The sequence below is a fragment of the Rattus norvegicus genome, chromosome 20 (assembly GCF_036323735.1).
Source record: "Rattus norvegicus strain BN/NHsdMcwi chromosome 20, GRCr8, whole genome shotgun sequence".
Classification (NCBI taxonomy): domain Eukaryota; kingdom Metazoa; phylum Chordata; class Mammalia; order Rodentia; family Muridae; genus Rattus; species Rattus norvegicus.
This window is the reverse complement of record NC_086038.1, coordinates 44,799,815-44,819,711: the sequence shown is the minus strand read 5'-3', so window position 1 is coordinate 44,819,711 and position 19,897 is coordinate 44,799,815. Positions and strand designations below refer to the sequence as shown.

The window sequence follows — 19,897 nt, the reverse complement described above, 5'->3', positions numbered from 1 at the left end:
TTTTCTTCTAAAAGGTTCCGGTACTGTTTAAAAGTCAAATGCAGTACTTCTATGTGAGCTCTGAGAACTCCAAGAAGCAGGATGTTCACTAGTACATAGCTAGCCATACAACAGATTCAGAGGAAATGCTGTTCGCGCTTTGCTCCAGACCCCCATCCTTCTAGAAAGACACATGGGCCTGGTATCACTTATAACCAACCTCAGTTGTTAAAGCGCTCACCCTAATGACCCCACACAGTGCTCTGCATGGAACTCCATTTATCTACCTTGGAAGAGTGATGAGCTGGGTTGACTCTGCTGACATTCAAACCTGCAGTTCCAGGGACTCTAGGTATTTCAAATCTGATGCTTAGAGCACTAAGCCATCCCCTCCGGCCTACATATATTAGCAATCTGGAAGAGGGGATGAATAACGAAGTGATAACATTTGTTGTTGCCACAAAAAAATCATTTGTATTAATCAAGACTAGGGAGGGTTTATGAGAACTCTGGTAGGAATGAAAACCACAAAACAGTATTAACTGACGACTCACAGACACGTGCAAAGTAACGCATGGCACACTGAACAATTAAAACCCAGTTATAGGATCGTCATACTTCTGAATAGTAAAGAATTATTCTTTTAAAGCTTTACATCCTAGGTCAAAATGTAAATCAGGTTTTTAAGATGCTATTGAAGGGAGCTTAAGCAGACAAGCCATACATGTGACAAGGAAATGTAGTTTCGCCTCTAATTCATTTGGTGTACCTTCAGAAGCCGACTCAACTTTCCCTCTTTAACTGTAACTATTAGCCTGCATCAATTGTGAACACCTTTATACTTGTACACGATTATCCTATCATTATTACAGACCGTTCCCACTGCCTTTCTCTCTCCTTCCCATTGCCTTCCCCAGTAGATACTGCTTACTTCCAGGTACTCTCCTAGAAGCCTCTACTTTCCACATAGACCAGAAAAAGTGGTCTTTGTCTGTGCCTGGGTTATTTTACTAATATGTTGACTTTCAATTTCCACTCATTCCCCTTACAAATGACGTGGCTTTACGTGATATACAGCACATTTTTTAATCCATTTTTCTGTTGGTAAGATGGCTGATTCTATGACTTAGCTATTGTGAGCCCTGCAGCAATAAACAGGTATGCTCTTCTGTATGCTGACTTCCTTTATGGTTTATTCCAAGAAGTGATGTTGGATTGCATGCTTGTGGTGCTTTAGTTTGAAAGGGGCCTGCATAGCATCTCCACAGCAGCCATATAATTTACTCTCCTACCCAGCCGTGGATAACAAGGCTCCTTTCTGCTCTCACACTTGTTGGCCTCTTTTCTTTTCGGGACGGCAGGAATGTCAACTGTGGTAAGGAAGAGTCCCAGTGCAGTCTGACTGACACTTCCTGATGACCAGACACCTACAGCCGTGTCCACTGTAGTGAGATGGAGTCCCGGTACAGTCCGACTGACACTTCCTGATGACCAGACACCTACAGCCGTGTCCACTGTGGAGAGGAGGAGTCCCGGTACAGTCCGACTGACACTTCCTGATGACCAGACACCTACAGCCATGTCCACTGTGGTGAGATGGAGTCCCAGTGCAGTCTGACTGACACTTCCTGATGACCAGACAACTACAGCCGTGTCCACTGTGGAGAGGAGGAGTCCCGGTACAGTCCGACTGACACTTCCTGATGGCCACAGACCTCTGGCTCCTCTCACTTTTCCTCAGCCACTGCTGTTTCTTTGTGGTCACAAAGAAAAGATAATTTACTGATTGGATTATGTGTTCGTCTCGTATTAAATTTCTCAAGTCCTTTCCATATTCTGGACAGGTCCTGTTGCATGCAGTGGCTTCTTTCCTTCTGCAGGCTGTATCTTTAGTTGAGACTCATCTTGACTGTTTACTGCACTGTAAGGAGCCTTTAAATGCTATGGAATCCCATTTGTTAATTCAAGCTTTGAGTTACCTAAGAACTCAAACTGTAACTGTTCCCTGTAACAATTTCCAAAAGTGTTTTTCTGTAGCAGTTTCAAAGTTTTAGGTCTTTAATTAATTTAAAGGTGATTTTAATTTGATTGATGTATTTTTATTTTACATAAATGAGTGTTTTGCCTGTATATCTGTCTGATCACAATGTGTGTGCCTAGAGCACACAGAGCCCAGAAAAGGGCATCAGGTCTCCTGGAACTGGGGTAGTAAGCAGGTAAAAGCCAGATGGGTGCTCGGAATGGAAACCAAGTTAACAGCCAGGGCGTTTAACCACTGAGCCATAGCTCCATCCCTTTAGGTGACTTCTATATTGAAGAAAGGTAGAGGGTTCTAGTCTCTTCTTCTACATACAAATAATCTGTTTTCCTAACATTGTTGGTGTGACATTTTCCCTATATATATTTCTAGCCATTTTGTCAAGAATACGATGGTTTAGACAAACAGGTTTATCTCTAAGTTGCTTATTTTATTCCATTGGTCCATGTGTTCTTTTTATGCTAATACTACTATGAAGTTTTTATTACTTTGGCTTTGTTAGTGTACTTGAAATCAGGTATTCTGAGGCCTCCCCGCCGTCATAACTCTTTTTGCTTAGGATTGGCTTTTGCTATTTGATCTCATTTATGTTTACATAAGACTTTTAGGTTTATTGTTTTTCCCAGTTTCGTGAAGGTCATAGGTACTTTCATAGGGACTGCATTATGCCACTCAATTTTGACATCATTTCATTTAACAATATTAACTCTCTCATACAGTGAAGTTCCCTGTCTTCTTCTTCTGTTTTGTTCTTCAGTGTTTCATACCTTTTCCTTTTTAGACAGGGTCTCACAATGTAGCCCTGGCTGGTCTGGAACATGCTCTGTAGACCAAGCCAGCTTGAACCCACAGAGACCTGCCTACCTCTGTGCTTGGTGCTGGGATTAAAGGCATGCACCACCATGCCCTGGTCACTGTTTTATAATTTTTACTGTTAAGGCCTCTCAGTTCTTTGGTTAGGTTCCAGTCCCTTGTTAAGAATAGGCTTGTTTTCCTGATTTTCTTCTCACTGAAGCATAATATTTTAAGACACAATATAAAAAGAACCATGACCCACTATGCAGAAATGTTATTTAAAAATTTTTTTAAACATTGGAGAAAAAAAACCCACCAAAACAAATCAAATCCAATTTCTCCAACTTTATCTGCATCAAAACCTGGAGATATTCTATTTCAAAAATTTCTAAGGAAGGAATATACTTTTACTGCTAAAATTTTCTTCACTTTTAAATTGTAACTAAAGTTTAAAATCATCTCTTAGTTGGTAGAGAATGATATTTTTGATAAGTACACCAGAATGAATTGGAGGGTTGGTGGACTTTGCCTGTACCAGCAAACATCATTCATACCCGCAGTAAACATCAACTCACTGCTAGGGAAATAGAGAAGAAATGGAGTTGGCATATAACTTCTGAAATCTCCTATTTTCTTATTCAGTTAGAAAAGTGTCTTCAGTCTTTCTTGAGGAGAAAGTATATAGAAAACAAAGGGACCTTGTTGTTAGTTTGAATGTCGTCTTTAAGAGTGTAGTCATTAAATATATTGGTTTCATTATATCTAAGACGGTAGCAATTTAATTTAAAATAATGTGGAACACTTGCAGGATGTATACATTAAAGCAATTAAACTTTTTACCAGTAACATCTTTGAACCATCGAATTCAAAGTTTGTCTGCCGGATTCTAGAGGAGGTAGATGCTATAAGATGCATGTTTCCCTCAATAGCTCATTAATTAAAATGCAGGAATTAAAACATTTTTAAATCTAAGTTTAACCAAAGCAAGATGGTGATTTTTCTTCAAAATGATTTCCCAGAAGAGTTTGGTTTTGACTTTGATTTTATGAGAGAAAAGTCTTCAAGTAGTACAGCCTCATTGCCAACAGTGCCTAAGCCACTACCCGCTCTCTAACGGGGAGTCACGGTCGACTCCTTTCATTTGCAAGCCAGTATTACCTTGACGAAAGCTACTCCATTGGGGGACACTGTGATGTCATGCCTAATTTGGTAAAGTAAATCTGGAGGTACTCTTAGAGAGGTACAGCCAAATTTGAACTCATCATACCTGTTAAGAAAGAAGATATTAAGCAGACTTTCTCAGCTGATACAACAGAGCTTTTAAACATTTTTAAAGTTTAATCACAACTTCTCTTTCAGACATGTAAAAAGGAATTCATAAAACTAGCAATGTGGTTACTTGGTTTAAATAACAAAAACTTCATACATGTAAAATTTATAGAAAGAAGCATTTCTTTTCTTTTCATAGTTTTTACAGGCTTTGTGTAGCCCTGGCTGTCCTGGAACTCACTTCTGTAGACCAGGCTGGCCTCAAACGTCAGAGATCCACCTGCCTCTACCTCTCAAGTGCTAGGATTAAGGGCACGTGTCACCGCCACCCCACTTTCATAAGTGGCAGTACTTTACAAATCATGACTAAATATATAATCAAATACAAAATTTCAACTCAACATATAATCATGTTATATTAAACTCCCTAAGGAAAAATTCAAGTATAATTTCAAGTTTTCTTCCTAATAAAAGATAAGATTAATGATACAGTTTCCACAAGTGTTTCCTATGAAAGAGAGTACCAGGCTAGATCACCATATATGTGGTCTCAAGTACACAAAATCATTAAAAAGAGGATTCTGCATTTCTTGTAATCAAAAATAAAAACAAAACAAAAAACAAAAAAAAACCCAGAAAAACAAAACCAAAACAAAAAAACCTAAACCATCCACTCTTTTGACAATTTAAAATATTATTCTTGTTTAACTTATATGAATTAATAAAATGTAAGTTAATTCAATCTTTTGAAAACCCCAGCATGTTTCTAAGACGAGAGGGAATGACGGCTGGAAGCATTACATTAGCTTTAAAGTGTTGTGACGGAAGCTGGTTTAATAAAAATAACTCTCATTATGAAGAAGACTGCTGATGTTCATGCAGAATAAAACAGGAAGATGCCTGTCTTGTGACCCTCCTCACATGAGTCACCCACCTACAAACTAAACTCACCACAGCACACTTCCTGTCATGTAGTGAATGAGTTATCTGTGCTACAACCCAGTCACCTTGTTCTGAAGAACAATAAACAAAGCCTATACTTTTAATGCATATAAAGTTCAACAACGTGACTGTAAATGTAAGAAAGACATCTTACTTTCCCAAATTCTCTATATGGCCAAGGCAAGTGGAAAAACAGTAGTTATATGCAATCACAATTGAAGGATATAGGGACTGGAAATCCAAGACAAGCACAGAGTTGCTATAGAAACGAGATTCAGGTTCCATAATGAGGGGCACACACTGTGGAGCTCTCATTTGGGATCTCTGTTGAACACTAGGTGTCACAGGGATATAGTTCATTGGTTTAGCAATACGTAACATCATCGACTCCACACGGTACTGTGAAGAGAAGAGAATACTGTTTAAATAAAAATACACTGTTTACACATGCATGCATGTATGCATTATGTATGCATGTATGTACAGTTTTCCACATCTTTAAGTATCGTTTAGTCAACTTTAAAGGTGTCACTAAGATTGATGATCGGACTCTATTTTTATGTTAAAATGCTCTATTAGGACTTAGAAGATGCCAAACTTAAAAATACGTAAAACATGGGGTAATCTTCTTTCCTGGTTTCCCCGCTGCTGTGATTCCAAAGATACCACAAGTTTCAATTACTCAAGTCCTGATGATAGATACAAAGTTTTAAAAATATAACCATTTCAAACAGGTCAAAACCAAGTATCTCACTTATGCAGAGCATTAAAGTATACAAGAAAAATTTCTACCTGTGACCCTCTTGTTAATACATGTAAAAACTGAATGCCAAAAAGTCTGGCCATTTCACTGGTTTTTCCAATTAGGTCCAGCTGTTCTAACATCTGGAGATTTCCACGGACACGGCTAACATAATGATCGACCATTTTCCATCTGCAAAAAAAGAATCCATGCATGAATACAGGTAAAGTGTGGTTACTTAAGGGGAAGTCACAACATGAACCTTTAAATAAATAGGTTAAAAAATTAATGTCAGAAAAGTTCAAGGAATAAAACTCAGTAATAATACATAAAATTAAAGTAGTACTTATGATAAAGAATTATAAGGTAATGTGTTTCAAATTTTTCCTTGATTTTTGATAACCCAGGCCTAGTTCTCTATTTCACTCGGCAAAGACCTAAAGGTGGCAATACATGCATTTAGAACACGATACCATCCGTAAACAATCATCAAATACAGTTTTAGTGTTAGGTTGAGTATAAATGTTATCTATGGGTTTATGTATTACTTTGTCCTTGAACTGCATTGAGCTATGTCCTAACTTCTCTGTAAAGATTTGACAGCAAAATCTAGTCCTTACTGTAGGGTTTTCTGTATGTTTGTTTTGTTTTGTTCTGTTTCTCAAGACAGTTTCTCTGTGTAGCCCTGGCTGTCCTGGAGGTAACTATGTAGGCCAGGCTGGCCTTGAACTGAGATATCCACCTGCCTCTGCTTCCCACATGCTGGCATCAAAGGTGTGCACTGCCACCTCGCAGCCCTCACTGTAGTTCTATGTCACTTCCCCGAGGTTCCTCCAAAGGGAATGGAGGATGAGTACAAACCATGAGAGAGAGAATGAGTGTGGTTCTGGGTAAGTGGGGGAGTGGGGAAGATCTCAGAGGAGCTGGGAGAGAGGAAAACCATAATCAATATATTCTGTTTTAAAAACCTATTTTCAATAAAATTGATTTTTTTCCACATGCGAATTGTTTTTAAAAGCTTTTTTGCATTTTTGCCATCATTTACCTTTGTATTTTAATAAGCCAATATTTAAATACTGGACAGCTGCCTTTCTTTTTTCTTCTCCTGGAGTCTTAGGCCTGTCAAGTTAGAGGTGTTTCTAGAAGAAGCACCTAGAGTCTGGTGTACAGCGCTCCAAACATGGACCTGGCATTAGATTGAGGAACACGGCTGCTAAGAAAGGAACAGGATACTTCCCATCCCAGAAGCAGAGGAGCTCAGCTGCTAAGGAAGGAGCAGGACACCAGCGCTTGCCTCTAGAGTCAGGCAGAAAACCTACCTAGATAGAAACTGGTAGTTACACAGAGCAGAGGTTGCCCCACTGTGTTAAGAACAGGCTTACCCCTAGAGAAAGCTCACCCCTAGGCCTCAGAAAACAAGACATCCCAGAGACCAAGGCTGGGCCAGAAGTGAGGGAGTCCCTCCCTCTAATCCACTCTACGACTGACACCAAGGTGGCCTCTGTTCTGCACAACTGTAATGCGACTGAGGAAGAATTCCCAGTTTGAGGTCATCCTTAGCTACACTATAGTTCAGGGTTACCCTAGGCTCTGTACAGAGATCCTGTCAGAGAGAGAGAGAGAGAGAGAGAGAGAGAGAGAGAGAGAGAGAGAGAGAGAGAGAGAGAGAGAGAGGAGAAGAGAGGAGAGGAGAGGAGAGGAGAGGAGAGGAGAGGAGAGGAGAGGAGAAGAGGAGAGGGGAGAGAGGAGAGGGGAGAGGGGAGAGGGGAGAGGGGAGAGGGGAGAGGGGAGAGGGGAGAGGAGAGAGAGGAGAGGAGAGAGAGGAGAGGGGAGAGGAGAGAGGAGAGGAGAGAGAGTAGAGGGAAGAGGAGACAGGAGAGGGGAGGAGAGAGAGGAGAGGGGAGAGGGGAGAGGAGAGAGAGGAGAGAGGTATGAAATGAATTGGACAAATTAGAAAAATATAAATTACTGTTGATTTATCAGAAACAATGAAGGTGAGAAGGAAAGGCAATCAAAATCTTTATAGTAGTAAAGAAAAAGAGAGAGAAAGGGAGGGAGCCTAGAATGAGACAGTAAAGTGACAGTCAAAAGTATTTTCTCTCTTTCTTTTGATAATGAGGGTTAGGAAGATTTATTTTCAGCAGACTTGAGTAGATGAATTTCCAAAGGAAACAAAGTTAACAGACACTAACCAGCCATATGGCTCAGAATATGTCAACTATAGAAACCAAAATAGATGTTCACATAGACTTGCGTACACGTCTATGAAGAGTTGAATGGATAAACTGCTGTGTATTTCATATAACAGAATATTCCTGAATAGTAAGAACAAACAACATGCAACATTGAATCTCAGAACAGTTCCAAGTCAAAAAGTTTACTGAATTTCACCAGAGATGTCCAATAAAAAACAACAGATTACTAATATTTTCATTTGTATGAAGTTCTACAAGTAAAGGTAATCAGCTAATAGAATTCTGATTATATTTACATAGTTAGGCTTTGAGCTGACTGACTGCAAATTTGTTCAAGAGTGTTCTCCTGCAGTGTTCTTCCTTACGATGAGGTTCATAGGACAGTACACCTTAAATGTCTGCCTTTTACTGTCTATAATGTAAGGCTCAATGACACTGGCTTTTAATTTTATTTTAAAAATTAACTTATCATGTTATGTGTACAGGTGTTTTGCTGGCATGTGTGGCTGTGCTCCATGTGTGCCTGGTGGCTGCATAACCAGGAGAGGGCACTGGGTCCCCTGGAACTGGAGTTACAGACAGCTGTGAGATGCCACGTGGGTGCTGGGAATCGGACCTGGGCCTCTGGGAGAGTAGCCAGTGCTCATAACTTTGGAGCTGTCTTTCCAGCCCCTAATAATGTCGATCTGAAAAAAAAAAAAAAAGATGCCATATCCTCTTGAGAGTGGTGAAACATTACCTGTAGAGATCTGTCTTGTTATCAAACCAGTCTGACAAGACTCGGAAGGTAAAAAGGGGGAAACGCTGATGCAGAACATGAAAGCTCACATTTTCAAAAGTGTAGTTAGTCAGAGCAACCTAAAAGGAAAGTGCAGGGCAGGGTTACAATTATTCTTATCTTCATGTAGAACATCTGCTGCATTTTCCCAGTCAACCCAGCTCATCTGGTTTTAAAAATTCCTAATACCACTTAGAACGTCTCATAGAAGCTAACTGCAAAATTATTGGTTACAAGTAAATCGTAATTAATTAAAATATGCATAGCTAATATATAATTTTTCTAAATTTACAACCCAGAAAGTATAAACAGGGATTTAATTTCCATCCCATCTCAGCACAGCGATCCAAAGTCCATCTTTTATTTAAGATTTCTGTCATCTGCACAACGACACACTCAGCATTAAGTACGTATCTTACTCTCTTTCCCTGTCTTTCTCACACTGGCTGGACAAGGTAGGAAGGCAATGAGAAGGTAAAGACCCAACAAGAGCAGTTAGGGAAGGACTGCCAAGACACTGGAGACGGCCCAATGAAGCCCGCACACTGCTAAAACAGCAAATAGAACACAGCTATCACAGATCGAGTTAGTGGTATGGAGAATTAATCTAAATGGCTTTCTCAGAACGCAGATAATACAACAACAGAAGGGACCGCATGGGCAACATATGACTAGAAAATAAGAGTGTTAACATATAGGCAAATCAAGTTCTTAGAAGAAACTGAAAAGTCTCAATGGTCAACTCTAACACTCTGTTCTCTGTATTGCCAAAATCTGAAAGTGGATGATTTAGAAGGTCTGTAAATATACTCAGTCTTCATGGTAATAGACATTCTTTGAGCAGCTGATATATATCTAATACAAATTATTATCTAGGAGTCAGTCAGTTTACAACTTAGGGACTCATGGTCCCATGGGAGCAGCAGATATTTTATGTTTAGAAGAATCACACAAGTTACAAATTGACAAGCATAATGAGAAAAAAATAAAAGATAAAAAGATTAAAAAGGACTATTCAAATCCAGAAAACATAATTTGAATGTCTCTAGTATGAAGTAAATACTCAAGACTAGCTGCGATCCAAAGTCTTGATATTCTAGAATGGCTTGAGATAGAGGATACAACTATCATTTAGGAGTTTATGGAAATTGTCAAATTGCCAGTAATTAAACTTTTAAGAGATGAGGGTAATCTTTACACGAGGTACAGAATTCATACAAAAAGGTCACTAGTGCGCTGTAATCTGAGTACTGGGGAAGAAAAGATCCAGACCAACGAGAGACCCTGCTTCACGATACAAGGTGGATGGCTCCTCAGAAACTATACCCAAGGCTGGCCTTTGGCTTCCACAGACATGTGCACACGCAAATCCTCACAGCATGCAACTGCAGACAAAATAACAGTGTCCTCAAGCAGATTCATTAATGAAGTGTTTCAAATTAAATATGAGCATAACTCCTGACTTATGGCGCAAAGAGGAAACGGGGAAAAACCCGAGGTTACCTAAATTTTATTTCTCTGGCATGATTAGCATGTGATAGTGCTCCATCATGCTTGCAAAGCCAGTGTCCAACATAGATTCAGGACAGCCACAACCATCATCAGATAACAGGGAAAAATAGAAAGTTCATAATGAAAAAGTAGTTCAAATAGGAGACGCCACTGGGGAGTGAATTATCATCTAAACATTTTAGGTATTATTACCCAAAAGTCCAGAATCTGAAAATAACCAACTTATAGTAGGGAACTTACATTCCACTTAGAGAAAACAGACAACTTCAAAGACGTAAATATCGAGTAAACTTTTACAAGTGTGTTTTTTTATTGTGTGTGAAATAACTATTTCTATAAAGGATTGCAAAATAACGGGAGAGTTTGTTGAAATCATTTAACTCAAAAGCCCATCCAACTGGATGCTGGTATTAACTGTTTCTAAATGTGTTCTCTCCACCTTGGCCCAGTGTTTAAATCTAATACTTAATTTAAATTTCTTAATGATGAAATTACACATTACTGAACACAGACACCATGATGTCATCACAGATGTAGTCTTAAGGGTCTCATTATGCAGCCCAGGCTAGCTCCAGATTCCTGATCTTCCTGTCTTACTTTCCCAGGTTCTGAGAAGGACAGGTGTGTATATATGATGATATCATTGTCCTAGTTAAGTTAGACATAAGTAGAAACATAATAAAGGTGTAACTCGGTTTTATTTAACCACGTTATATTTCTGTAATTTCATTTACATATAATAATAAATCATGAAACATGGGGATTTATCCTAATACTCTGTAACGAGTGCACTGTTAGAGAAAATACCTTACCTCATTTCTCATGATTCTCCAAAGGTTCAGCGTAATTCTTCCAACAATATTTATCTCGCTCATTGTATCTGACCCGTAGTCATCTCTTTCCGCTGCGAATCTGTTTTCAATTTTGTCATCTATACAAAAAGAATGTAGACTGCATCAAGACTCACAGAATACAAGCAGTTGGTAAATGATGCCAAAGAAAATAAGAACAATATAAAGTACTAAGAGTTAAGATAAAGGTAAAATTTGATTCAGTCCATGTCATATCAGAATAAGAGAATATTGATTATTTTAACTTAAAAAAAAAACCCAATTTTCTCTTTCTTAAATCATGTAAGAGTTTTGTAAAGTAAACACAAAGACACATGGCATTCTCCTCCTCTTTCTACACAGTGCACACGCTTGTCCTTGGGAACCTACAGAGCATGGTTCCTGGGCATCCTATCGATAACAAAGGATGCGGAACAATTCCTTAAATAAAATGCCTTGGTGTGTGTATGAATATCGCCATGGTGCGTACCACACTGAGCTCAGCGCACATGCATAGCAGGCTGACTCCACAGATGTGGGGCCCAGGATATTAAGAGATGACTGTGTATATTTGTTTCTGTTTATACAAAATCCAAAAAGGTTTTAATTTGAATCTTTCTCAATGAAAACATTTCAATGAAGTTTGAAAATATACTTTGAATATAATTCCTAATAGTAAAAAGTAAAGTATCTTCAAAATTATATTTCCCCTTTTAAGTATATTATTTTTCATATAAAAGTTTCATCAATAGCCTTTTACTGCCTTGTTTTATAAATGAAAAATGTCATTTCCATATGTCAATTTAACAACATACTGATAAGGGTTTTTTTGTACCTTCAAGTATTTCATACTTGGAAATGCTCTATTATTTTTAACTAAAAAAACAAACAAACAAACAAAAAAAACTACGTACTGTTAAAAATCCTGAAGGTACAATCTGCCTTTAATTAACAGATTTTTGAATTTTAAATGCCTCACTAACATGAACATTTGTGTTTTACCCTCTCACTGATAACCACACATTTCCCCTTACTTGAGCCATAAGCTTCACAAAGCACAATGTACACTGATCATGGGAGGTTTGAGATTTTAATGATAGAACTTTTGTACACTATCTGCACCTGACAGCAGGGCACTAGCAATAAAGCAATCACTTTTTCTTGAAATAATAAAGTTCCTTTCCATTCCCTACATTCAAATGATGTTTTGTTTTTAATTGGATATTTTTTTTATTTACATTTCGTATGTTATCCCCTTTTCCGGTTTCCACTCCAGAAACTCTCTATCCCATCCCCCATCCCCTGCTTCTATGAGGATGCTCACCCACCCGCTCATCTACTCCCTCCCCCCTCCCTGCCCTGGCATTCCTCTACACTGGGGCACAGAGCCTTCACAGGACCAAAGGCCTCTCCCATTGATGCCCGACAAGGCCATCCTCTGCTACCTTTGCAGTTGGAGCCATGGGTCCCCCCATGTGTACTCTTTGGTTGGTGGTTTAGTCCCTGGGAGCTCTGGTAGGATCTTGTTGGTTGATATTGTTGTTCTTCCTATGGGGTGGCAAACCCCTTCAGCTCCTTCAGTCCTATCTCTAACCTCTTGGGGACCACATTCTCAGTTCAATGGTTGGCTGTCAGCATCTGCCCCTGTATACGGCAGGCTTTGGCAGAGCTTCTCAAGGAGACAGCTGTGTCAGGCTCCTGTCAGCATGCACTTCTTGGCATCCGCACAGTGTCTGGGTTTGGTGACATGTAAGATGGATCCCCAGGTGTGGCAGTCTCTGGATGGCCTTTCCTTCAGGCTCTGCTCCACTCTTTGTCTCCTTATTCTCCTCCTGTGAGTATTTTGTTCCCCTTCTAAGAGGACTGAGGCATCCACATTTTGGTTTTCCTTCTTCTTGACATTCATATGGTCTGCAAATTTTATCTCGTGTATTCCAAGCTTTTGGGCTAGTATCCACTTATCAGTGAGTACATACCATGTGTGCTCTTTTGTGACTGGGTTACCTCACTCAGGATATTTTTTAGTTCCATCCATTTGCCTAAGAATTTAATGTGGGGGTTGGGGATTTAGCTCAGTGGTAGAGCGCTTGCCTAGGAAGCGCAAGGCCCTGGGTTCGGTCCCCAGCTCCGAAAAAAAAAAAAAAGAGAATTTAATGTAGTCATTGTTTTTTGATAGCTGAGTAGTACTCCATTGTGTAGATGTACCACATTTTCTGTATCCATTCCTCTGTTGAAGGGCATCTGGGTTCTTTCCAGCTTCTGGCTATTATAAATAAGGTTGCTATGAACACAGTGGAGCATGTGTCCTTGTTATATGTTGGAGCATATTTTGGGTATATGCCCAAGAGAGGTATAGCTGGGTCTTCAGGTCCAATTTTATAAGGAACTGTCAGACTGCTTTCCAGAATGGTTGTACTAGTCTGCAATCCCACCAACAATGGAGGAGTGTTCCTCTTTCTCCACATCCTCCCAGCATCTGCTGTCACCTGAGTTTTTGATCTTAGCCATTCTCACTGGTGTGAGGTGAAATCTCAGGGTTGTTTTGATTTGCATTTCCCTGATGACTAAGAATGTTGAATAGCTTTAACAGCTTCCCAGCTATGTGAGATTCCTCAGTTGAGAATTCCCTGTTCAGCTCTGTACCCCATTTCTTAATACGGTTATTTGGTTCTTTGCAGTCTAACTTCTTGAGTTCTTTGTATATATTGGATATTAGCCATCTATCAGATGTAGGATTGGTAAAGATCTTTTCCCAGTCTGTTGGTTGCTGTTTTGTCCTAATGACAGTGTCCTTTGCCTTAAAGAAGCTTTGCAATTTTATGAGGTCCCATTTGTCAATTCTTGATCTTAGAGCATAAGCCATTGATGTTCTGTTCAGGAAATTTTCCCTTGTGCCCATGTGTTCGAGGCTCTTCCCCACTTTCTCTTCTATTAGATTCAGTGTATCTGGTTTTATTTGGGGTCCTTGATCCACTTGGACTTGAGTTTTGTACAAGGCGATAAGAATGGATGATGTTTTTATTGTATATGCATTGTTGAGCTGTACCAGACACTCCAAGCTGCACTTCATTGTTAATATAATTTCTTTTTGCTTCTCCTGGCAAATCTGATGGTGTGCTCTGACGGCACTGGACTGTGGCCTCTTACTGAAGGTGGGATGGCAGCAGGATCAACCACTGGGCACCCTTACCGGTGATGACTCTGTAGAACTGCTTTGTGTTTCTGATAGAAAGATGTATTTCCCTCGGACAAGAGGCTCTTCCCTTTCATCATAAGAGCCTTCCATTGCTAATCCAATAACATCTACCTTTTTGCTCACATCACTGGCACAGACACAGGGCTGGGCGGATACTTTCATAGCTTCCTTCCTTTCCTCCCTTCTCTCCTTCCTTCTATATCCTGATCACAGCCCCCCTCCCTCCTCATCTCCCTCCTTCCATCCCCCCTTTTCCCCTAAAAGAGGGGAGACATCACCTCCCACTGGTACCCCCACGCTGGTACATCAAGCCCTAGCAGGACTTAGGGCATGCATGCACGCTCAGATGTCCAAGAAATAGAAATATGGTTTGGTCTGTTTGAAGACGACCTCAGTGAAGATGTAATATTCAAGGAGCACCCAGAGGGCTTCTGGTCAATTCCATTTTTAGGTGGTGGTGCCTCGCCAGGCAAAGGAGTTACCCATTTACTTTTATAAATAGACCAGTTATCTTTCTGAGGGCAACCCATGTCTGCCAAAGTCATAGCTGAACTTGGACTGTATAAAAAAAGTTTCTCTTGAAACCAGTGAATACTACCATGAAGTAAACTTAGGGGCTTGAAAAGAAAGTCAAGGTCATTCAAAAATGGACTGGGTTCTTAATTGCACGTCAGGATGGCCAGGACTAGAGGGAATGGCTGCTGCCCGTCCCAAGTGTGGGTTTAGTATCTGGAGGTAGGACAGGACCAGCAGGAGATGATGGGAAACGTGGTTTAATGAAGTAGAAGGCAATGGGTGGATTGCAGCCACTGCTAGGTTTTATTGGTGATGAAAATCAATGTTTTAATTCTGGATAAATTATAAAGTTCTTCAAGTGTTGCTGTCCATATAAATCCTTGATTTTTAGTAGGAGTTGAAACACTTCAGCCACTGTTCAATAAATGCAAACCATTATTCCATTTACTTACTTGCAGCAACTTTTACTTCATCCAGCAAAGCCTAATGACACGGGTGGTTGAGAAAACCAGAAACCAGGACCCATATTCCTTGAAATTTGCCATTTGGTCGCCTTTCCTCCAGAAGCTCCTCAGTCACCATGACCCCAGCTCCTGTAGCATCCTGCACTGAGTGCCACACAAGGTGTCCCAGGCTAGGTTTATTTAATCAGTAGCCTTCCTACTTTTAATTTGGTAATTTCTGCTGCTACTTTTATTAACTACGGTATTTTTACTTGTTTCTGTTTGTTTAGCCGCTAGGTGTAATCACTGTACACAGTGGGCAGAGAAGCAGGAATACTACAAGTTCAAGGTCAACCTAAGTTGCAGTAAGACCCACCTTAAACAAAGTCCTTCGGAAAACCAACCAACCCCCAAACCAGGAAGCTTGTATAGGGTGTGTATGTGTGCGTGCACATGGAGACATGGAACCCAGAGGTTGACATCAGGCGTCTTTCTCGCCAGCTCATTCTCTTACTGAACCAGTACTGATTGATTTACGGAGGCTAGCCTGTTAGTAAGCCATAGTGATTCTCCTGCCTCAACTCCCAGGGCTGGGATAACAGGTGCCCACCACACCTAGCTTTCACCTGTGCATGGGGGATGCAACTGAGGTCCCCATGCTTATACAGGAAGCCCTCACAGAACCATCTGATGGCTTTAATATATATAATTTGAGATACTCTTAATAGTTTATGGAGCCCTATGAGAGCTCCTTACAGCAAAGACAATGAGTCTGGTCTTGTGGGGTGAGGATTTTCTGAGAATAAAAACAGCAGATTTAGTGAATGCTGTTGGCTACCATATGTGCTGTATGTATTTTATCTTATACATCTATCACATGGTAGGCACTTTACCGACATTGCTCCTTTACTTAGCTCACCCCCAGTTTCACTGTATTATAACATTCTACTTAGAAGCACTGCATCTTTCCCGGTTCACGTGGTGAGGAACAAGTAGTACTGTAAAGAAGGATCTCTTCACCCTGATGGCCCGTACACTGACCCCCACACCTCTCATTTCCTTCTTTATGCTAAGGAGATACTGTTCAAACACTACATTAGAACAACAGTAGCAGTGTCACTGTTCTCACTCTTAAAGTTCTATCAGCGCCTGCTGTACTTTATGGATGAATGAATCGTGCACTTGGTCCAGTCAGTGATTTGTTTGACATTAGACAGACATCTAGGCCTAGCCAGGACTTGAACCCACAGAGTCTTTTCTCCAGGATCTGTGTACCACACTCCTACTGTGCTATCTCACTAACCACATACCCTTTCTGCTGTACTCTGTTGCCTAACAAAAGTCGCCATCCACAAATCACAAGTAATTCTGATATAAACATCATCCCTCTAAACTCAGTACTTTTGGGGACTGCCCTCAAAATTCACACTATGTTTTTTGATTTGCACTCAAGTAAAATACCAATTACTTAACCACTAATCTTTAACTATTAATGCTTTTAGGCCCCTCTTGTCCTTTCCTACCAACTTAATGAGCAAAGATATAAAACAAGACAAAACAGTAAAATTACACTTTATAAAGTCAAGGGTTATGCAGCTTCACAAAATCATGAGGATTATGTCATAATATGAGATCTAGGATACTGGACGGAGGAAGTATACTAAAGATGGAGTAGATGGTATGATTTCTTATAGAAAGATTTATATATGGAACCCTGACTAAACGTGGGAAAGACCCAGTATATAAAACAGCATATGCAGTAGTGAGAATGCTGGGATTTTCCTTGTGCTCTAACCCTTTCTATATGGGTTACATCTAGAACGTACCACAGTTCAGTATAAAAACTGAGCTGGAGTGATATTTTCTCCTAATTTTCCACTATTCACTCTATAATTTCTCTGTAACAAAACACTTGCAGTTCTACATACCTGGCACTCGAGAGATCATCTGACATAAATCCACACTCAGAGCAGCCGCCCTCTGCAAGAGGTAGCCCCAGGAGTGCATCTGAATCTCATAGCCTAGTAGAATGTCAGGGTCATACCTAGAGAAAAGCATCAGAACGCACACATTACACTTGGAACAGTGCCCAGAAGAACCATTTTTATCATGGTGGAGGGCAGAAGTCAGAATCTATACTCCCTAATGGCCATTCTATAGTGGGAAGGGATATGTCAGTAGTAGCTATAGAATGAATGCTATAGAATGACTCAGAATAGGTGGCTAGAGGAGCTAATTTATTTCCTAAAATGAGCTTAATTTTACTAGGCTGTGTTTGTTCTGCATTTCTTGCATTTCTTGGCAGGGTGTGATGAAATCTGGGGTGAGAGACAAGCAGTTACTACTATCCTGAAGGCACGATTGCAAACAGGACATGGGCGTGATATCAGATAAAGATCTTCTAGGTCACAAGACTGCCATTTTTATTTCTTAACCTATACAGCCTTTCTGGAGTGTTAATGCTGAGGGAAAAAAGATTCAAACACTTTCCTTGTGATTTTAGTGGTGACTGGGTTCTCACACACAGTAATGTCTAAGAAATGACAGGTCTGTCTTCTGGAAAGGAGGGAATTCAGATCAGTAGCAGATGGGACCACTGAGAATGAGACTAAGCAGGAAACACAAACCCGAGAACCTGAGGAAAGGCTCCTCGTCACCGCAGAATCGTTCTACTAAAGCTCGCCTGACAACTTGCAACACATTCACGACTTCCACTGTGGCTCCTCTTAGGCCCTCCATGTGGTGACTACCATACACTCTTGTGGGTGCCATTTGTACTGTTTACTTGTGCGTGTGACTCACTATTGTCATTACGAGCTGTACAAGCTACATAACTACTCTACGCCTCAGCTACACTTGCAGCCCCTCATGACTCTGAGGTAAGAATCTTACTATGTAGCCCAGGCTAGCTTCAAACTTCCACTCCTCCTGTTTCAGCCTATTGAGTGCTGGATTATAGAAGTAAGTCATCACGCCTGGTTTATTTTTCATTGATTGTTATATTTAGCATATAGGATTCTTACCCAGTCAGCCAATGAAGTACTGACTGTGTGCCGGACACTAAGTTCTCAGTTCTTTTTGTGCATTGACATATTTTATGTAAGCTAATAATTTTTCAGATGCAGAAAATTAAGATTATGGAGATAAGTGCTTAAGACAAATTTATATACTAGGGGTTGGGGATTTAGCTCAGTAGTAGAGCGCTTGCCTAGCAAGCGTAAGGTCCTGGGTTCAGTCCCCAGCTCCGAAAAAAAAATTTACATACTAGATGTACTTTGAACAAAGATTAATTATTAAAGTAAAAAGGAAAGAAAAACCAAACTTCAAAATACTACTGCAATGGCGGCTAGCTCCCAAGGCAGACACTTCTTTATTTGACTAACACAACTGAACTTTTGGACCAATACCTGTCACGTTGGAAGCATAGAAAACTCATCTTAAATCCAATTGAGAAGCTAGAAGCACAAGTATCTCTTTCTTCCCTTGCTCTATGGGATGGGGCTGAGGACAGCACTTCCTAAGGAGGGTCCCACACTTCCAAGGGGCCTGTGGATGGCTCTCGCCCTTGCTTCCTTTATCTTATGCTGTGTGCATCAAAACACAAGACAATACCTCTTCATTATATTCGTAACTTCTTGAAAGAGAGCCTTCTCATCAGCAGCATAGGTCACTTCTAATCCTGTGACTCCAGATCTGATAAGTAATGGGGTCTGACATCTGATATCTAAGGAAATAAAACATTTGTTATATATAACATTGTATCATATGCTAGTATATAAAAGTAATTTTACTCCTTACTTTTGCACTAAAGAATATAAAGACTGACTCCCAAAAGTAAAACTGTAATAGCCCAGCTACCTGACAATCCTTAACTGGTTTTTCTCCTGTAACATGTAACTAAGATCATGTTTCACAGTCTCAGTCAGACCCGTAGTCGTCACTGTAAAATTCCCACGCTGTAACCTATCACTCGCAAAACAAATCCCTGTTTCTGTGCTTGAGGTTCCTAGCGCCAAAGCGTTGCTTAGCAGGGACTAACCAATCACTAGTGTGCTACAAATGGGTGACGAACACCTCTTCAGGACAGAAGCCTTGCCCTGGCCTTGCTTGCCTACTTCATTACGTCCACCACAGCACACTGCAGACTGCCAACACCGGACTAGATGAAAAATCTAGGGAAAGCCAGTGACTGGCTCGTTGGCTGTTGTTAACCTTGACTAAACATCAGATTCTTAGTGGCTTCTCCTGTACTAAACCTTCCTCAGGAGACTGAAATAATTTGTAAGGGCTCCCTTTAAAACCTCAGAGACATACTTGCATTTCCTAAAATGCTTCAATGGTATATGAAGAACCTTTGAACCAAAGTACAATTACTTAGGAAGGTATTTAAATAGAAAATATGATAACTCACAAACTATTAATTTGTGGTAGTTAACAATGTTCTAAAGCAAACATTCTGTGTTAGCAGTAAAATATCTGTAGATAATGAAGATTGTTTAGCCATACATGTTATATGGATTTGCTATGCATAGTCAGTCATTTATGAGTTATGTGTTAATTAAAAGTTTTATTAAGATCGTGCTCACACATGCTAGGTAAGTGCTCTTTCCTACTTCTAGTCTACCTTTGGTAGTAAGAATTAAAGAATCACCTCATAAGTAG

At 40.1% G+C, this 19,897-nt stretch overlaps 1 protein-coding gene across 6 annotated transcripts in view; it reads right to left on the bottom strand.

Moving 5' to 3' along the window:
- The window catches only part of Rev3l (REV3 like, DNA directed polymerase zeta catalytic subunit), a 158,187-nt gene that overhangs the window by 24,957 nt on the left and 113,333 nt on the right, over nucleotides 1–19,897 (bottom strand). For 5 of the 6 annotated variants that reach the window (XR_362259.3, XM_063279173.1, XM_006256524.3 and 2 more), the window contains exons 18-24: nucleotides 18,848–18,959; nucleotides 17,164–17,279; nucleotides 11,063–11,181; nucleotides 8,700–8,818; nucleotides 5,816–5,957; nucleotides 5,178–5,422; nucleotides 3,971–4,079 (exon numbers count right to left, since the gene is read on the bottom strand). Coding sequence is in view for 4 of the 6 variants with exons in the window: in XM_063279173.1 (XP_063135243.1) it covers nucleotides 3,971–4,079; nucleotides 5,178–5,422; nucleotides 5,816–5,957; nucleotides 8,700–8,818; nucleotides 11,063–11,181; nucleotides 17,164–17,279; nucleotides 18,848–18,959 (962 nt within the window). In the remaining 2 variants the exon portion in view is untranslated. Of the gene's footprint in view, nucleotides 1–266; nucleotides 394–3,970; nucleotides 4,080–5,177; nucleotides 5,423–5,815; nucleotides 5,958–8,699; nucleotides 8,819–11,062; nucleotides 11,182–17,163; nucleotides 17,280–18,847; nucleotides 18,960–19,897 lie in introns of all 6 variants that reach the window. The other variant, XR_005497269.2, reaches the window with a different exon arrangement.